Source organism: Alligator sinensis, unplaced genomic scaffold (genome assembly GCF_000455745.1).
Source record: "Alligator sinensis unplaced genomic scaffold, ASM45574v1 scaffold869_1, whole genome shotgun sequence".
NCBI classification, from domain to species: Eukaryota; Metazoa; Chordata; order Crocodylia; family Alligatoridae; genus Alligator; species Alligator sinensis.
In genome coordinates, this window is record NW_005842159.1 from 30,132 (window position 1) to 33,698 (window position 3,567).

The following is a 3,567-nucleotide window of genomic DNA, read 5'->3' on the forward strand; positions in this document are numbered from 1 at the left end:
CAGCCCTGCTCATGACCCTTGTCTCCCACCTAAAGCTGGTGCCCCAGCTGGGGCTCTGAGACTCAGCAATTACCCAAAACCTCTGCCAGCTGCAAACATCTGCTGCCTCTCTGCCCCGGCCCCAGACCCAGCCCCAGGCAGCACATACCGGCAGTGCTCCCTGCGCTGCACATTGGAACCTGGCACGGCAGGGCACAGTAAGCTGCCTGCTCCCAGCTCCCTACATTGCTCCCCCGGCACACAGGGGAAGCGTGGCAGGACAGTGGGGAGCTGGCAGCTTTCTGCGCCTCCCCCCACTGTGCCCTGCCACACTGGGTTCCAACCCTGCTTGAGGGCAGCACAGCAGGGAGCACTGCCAGTATGTGCTGCCTCCCTAGAGTCCATGGCTGGGGCTGGGAGGCAGCAGATGTTTGCAGCTGGCCCAGGTTCTGGGTAATTGCTGAGTCTCAGAGCCCCAGCTGGGGCACCAGCTTTAGGTGGGAGACAAGGGTCATGAGCAGGGCTGGGGGGCAAGGGGCACATGCAGGGCATCCTGCAATGTACCCTCTGCCCTCTTTTTGTTTTTCTGGCATGCCAGCACTCCAACACCTTCCAAGGTAGGCATTGTGGGGATTTTCTGTACTCCAGCCAAAAAACGTTGTCTACCCCTGGTCAAGCTCCATCCTCTTTGGAACCATTCTTCAGGTAGCTGAAGATTGCTAATAAATCCACTCAGTTTTCTCTTCTCCATGCTAAATAAGCCCAGTTCCCTCAGCCTCCCTCACAAGTTATGTGCCCCAGCCCTCTAACCCTTTTCATTGCCCTCTACTGGGTTCTCTCCAATTTGTCCACATCCTTTCTGTAGTGGGGGACCCAAAGCTGGACACAGTACTCCAGATGTGGTCTCACCAGTGCCCAATAAAGGAGAATAATAACCTCCCTCAATCTGCTGGCAACACCCTTACTAATGCAGCCCATTATGCTGTCAGCCTTCTTTACAACAAGACCACACTGTTGGCTCATATTCAGTTTATTGTCCACTGAACTGCCCCACGTGCTTTTCTGCAAAGCTGCTGCAGCTTAGCTAGCTGGTCCCCAGCCTGTACTGGTGCTTGGGACTGTTTCATCTATAGTGCAGGACTTTGCACTTGTTCTTATTGAACCTCACGAGATCTCTTGGTCCAGTCCTACAATTTATCCAGGTGTCTCTAAATGCTACCCTTACTCTCCAGCAATCTACTACTTCCTCCAGCTTGGTGTCATCTGCAAACTTGCCAAGGGTGAACTCCATCCCATTTTCCAGATAACTGATGAACATAGTGAACAAAATCAACCCCAGAACCAACCCCATGGACACTACTGATACCAGCTGCCAGCTAGACATTGAGCCATTGATTCCTACCGCTTGAGCCCAATGATCCAGCCAATTTTCTATCCGCCTTACAGTCCATTCATCCAACCCATACTTCCCTAGCTTGTTTGCAGTAAAATTTAGGAAGTCCCAAACTTACAGTATATAATTCCTCCATCCTTATAAACCATATGAGCCACTGTAAAAGCACCAAGTACTACAGATCTACTATTTATACTTCTTCTGTATCAAAACAGCCTCCATCATGGGTTAGGCATATATTTTTAAAGGACTCCCAAGAACTCCACACTTCTTATCTCTTTAGATCTACTGTAACCAACTTTTTGTTCTATGTTCACATTAAAAATATAAGATGGGTCTTGGTAATTTTATCTACTGGATACACCACAAAATTCCATATGTTATTCAAGCTCAACTTACTGTCGCTGTCCCCTTCTACCATCACCCCCCACTCACGACAGGCAGAAGATAGGGCATAGGCCTTCTCAGCATCTGACAGATTGTTGCCTATGAAAGCTCATGCCTAGGGGTCAACCCAACTCCTGGTGGCCAGCTGATTTCATTGGCAGATCATAGGGCCAGCCACCATTTGGGGGCTTATGGCAGGGACTCCTCCATGCTTCTCATTGGCCGAGGGGCCCTGTGATCCTGCCCCCTGCTGCTAATGTCTTCCTTCTCAGGCAGCAAGTTTTTTTTGTAGCATCTTTTATTGGACTTACTATAGTTGGGAGAGCTCTTGGATAAGCTTCTGGGCATCAACTGACCCTCTTAAGCTTGTTCAACAGTTCTCCCAACTACACAGCCCAATAAAATATACCACAAAAATGCTTGTCTCATTGACATTTCCTTGAGCATCACAAATTCAGTATTCCATGCTTTCTCAGAGGCACTTACTTATCCAGCATACAGAAAGTTTCTCAGAGTTGTTATTGACACAAATTACTATCAGTGCAATGTGCTTCAGCTTTTTGGCAATTACAAGTGCTTTCATCCGTGAAGCTCATTCAGACTGTCAGGACACAAACTAATGAAAGAGATGCTTCAAACAAATTTATCATTTGGTCAATACAATTTTTCATCTCTTCTCTGCTCAGACTCACGAGCAGAGTTAAAGTGGACTCGGAGAAAAGTCCACTTTAACTCAAATACGTTCTACAGTCTCAGTGTGTGTTAATCTAGTTTTCATGAAAACAAAACCTTACTTTCTCCTTTACAAATCCCACACCTTGCCCAACCTGATACATCAGCTTCAGTTGAGTCCTCAAACCTCTGTGGTCTTGTGCTTTGCTTCTAGGTCACATGGCTTCTTGTATTTGTATGACATCACATACAAGCTCCATTTCAAGAGACAAGAAAGCAGGAGAATCTTTGTCAATACTACATATAAAGCACCAAAATGTACACAGAAATATACATATCTTGAAAGTCTGTTCATTTTTGTAAGCTTGGAAGGATACAAGTTACCTTAACTCAGAGAAAGTGTGAAAAACCTGCAATACAGGGATCATCTGGCTGGGAAAGCAGCTGTATTTAGAATAATGTGTGGCAACCCACAGTCACAAACATAAAAGATAACAAGAAAGCTCAGTTTTTGTCCAGATAAAGACATTTTGTAGCATCTCTAGATCGGTTGAAGTTATGAAAATTAACTTTTGTGATGCCCATTTTTACAAATTGATCTCGATTTTTTTTATTGCAAGCTGTCCTGGGCCTTTTCTGGGAAGCGTGGCATATAAATCAAATACATAAACAAATAAATAAAATAAAGTATATAAATAAATAAATAAAACAAAACCATCACTTAATGTTGTTTTCCAGAAATTTAAAGATGTAAGCAGAGCTCTCATCTCAATTATCAAAATATTTATAGCTTGAGGAAAAATAAGGCTCATCTTGCACACATTCAGTGTTTATGCCTATTCACGACACCTGAAAAATAAGAAGAAACTTTTAAGTAATTGAAAGATGATAAAATAACACTGAAATTTATCTTTAGGCAGGCTGAACTTTTATCCATCTTTACTGCAGGACAGGTAATGAAACTATGCAAATTCTTTCAAAGAGCTTTATGTCTTCTGAGAATTGCTTTGACCATAACTAAATCTTATTGGCAACTAGTAAGAGTTTGTAAACTTTACACATTTTCTGCTACTAAAATTCCTTTCATAAAGTTTATTTGATCCAGCTGCATTATTAAAATTGTTTCCAGCCTTTTG

General features: G+C 43.9%; 2 protein-coding genes across 4 annotated transcripts in view; both read right to left on the reverse strand.

The window, feature by feature from the left end:
- Window positions 1-2,708, reverse strand: part of TRIM59 (tripartite motif containing 59) — a 26,748-nt gene extending 24,040 nt beyond the window's left edge. Inside the window, exon 1 of one of the 2 annotated variants that reach the window (XM_025206523.1) lies at window positions 2,577-2,708. Coding sequence is in view for 1 of the 2 variants with exons in the window: in XM_025206522.1 (XP_025062307.1) it covers window positions 2,587-2,595 (9 nt within the window). In the remaining variant the exon portion in view is untranslated. The remainder of the gene's footprint in view (window positions 1-2,576) is intronic. The other variant, XM_025206522.1, reaches the window with a different exon arrangement.
- Window positions 1-3,567, reverse strand: part of KPNA4 (karyopherin subunit alpha 4) — a 72,852-nt gene that overhangs the window by 21,686 nt on the left and 47,599 nt on the right. The window contains exon 19 of one of the 2 annotated variants that reach the window (XM_025206517.1): window positions 3,147-3,280. The exons of the other annotated variant lie outside the window; for it this stretch is intronic. The gene's annotated coding sequence lies outside the window, so the exon portion shown is untranslated. Of the gene's footprint in view, window positions 1-3,146; window positions 3,281-3,567 lie in introns of those variants that run through there. 2 annotated transcript variants of the gene reach the window in all.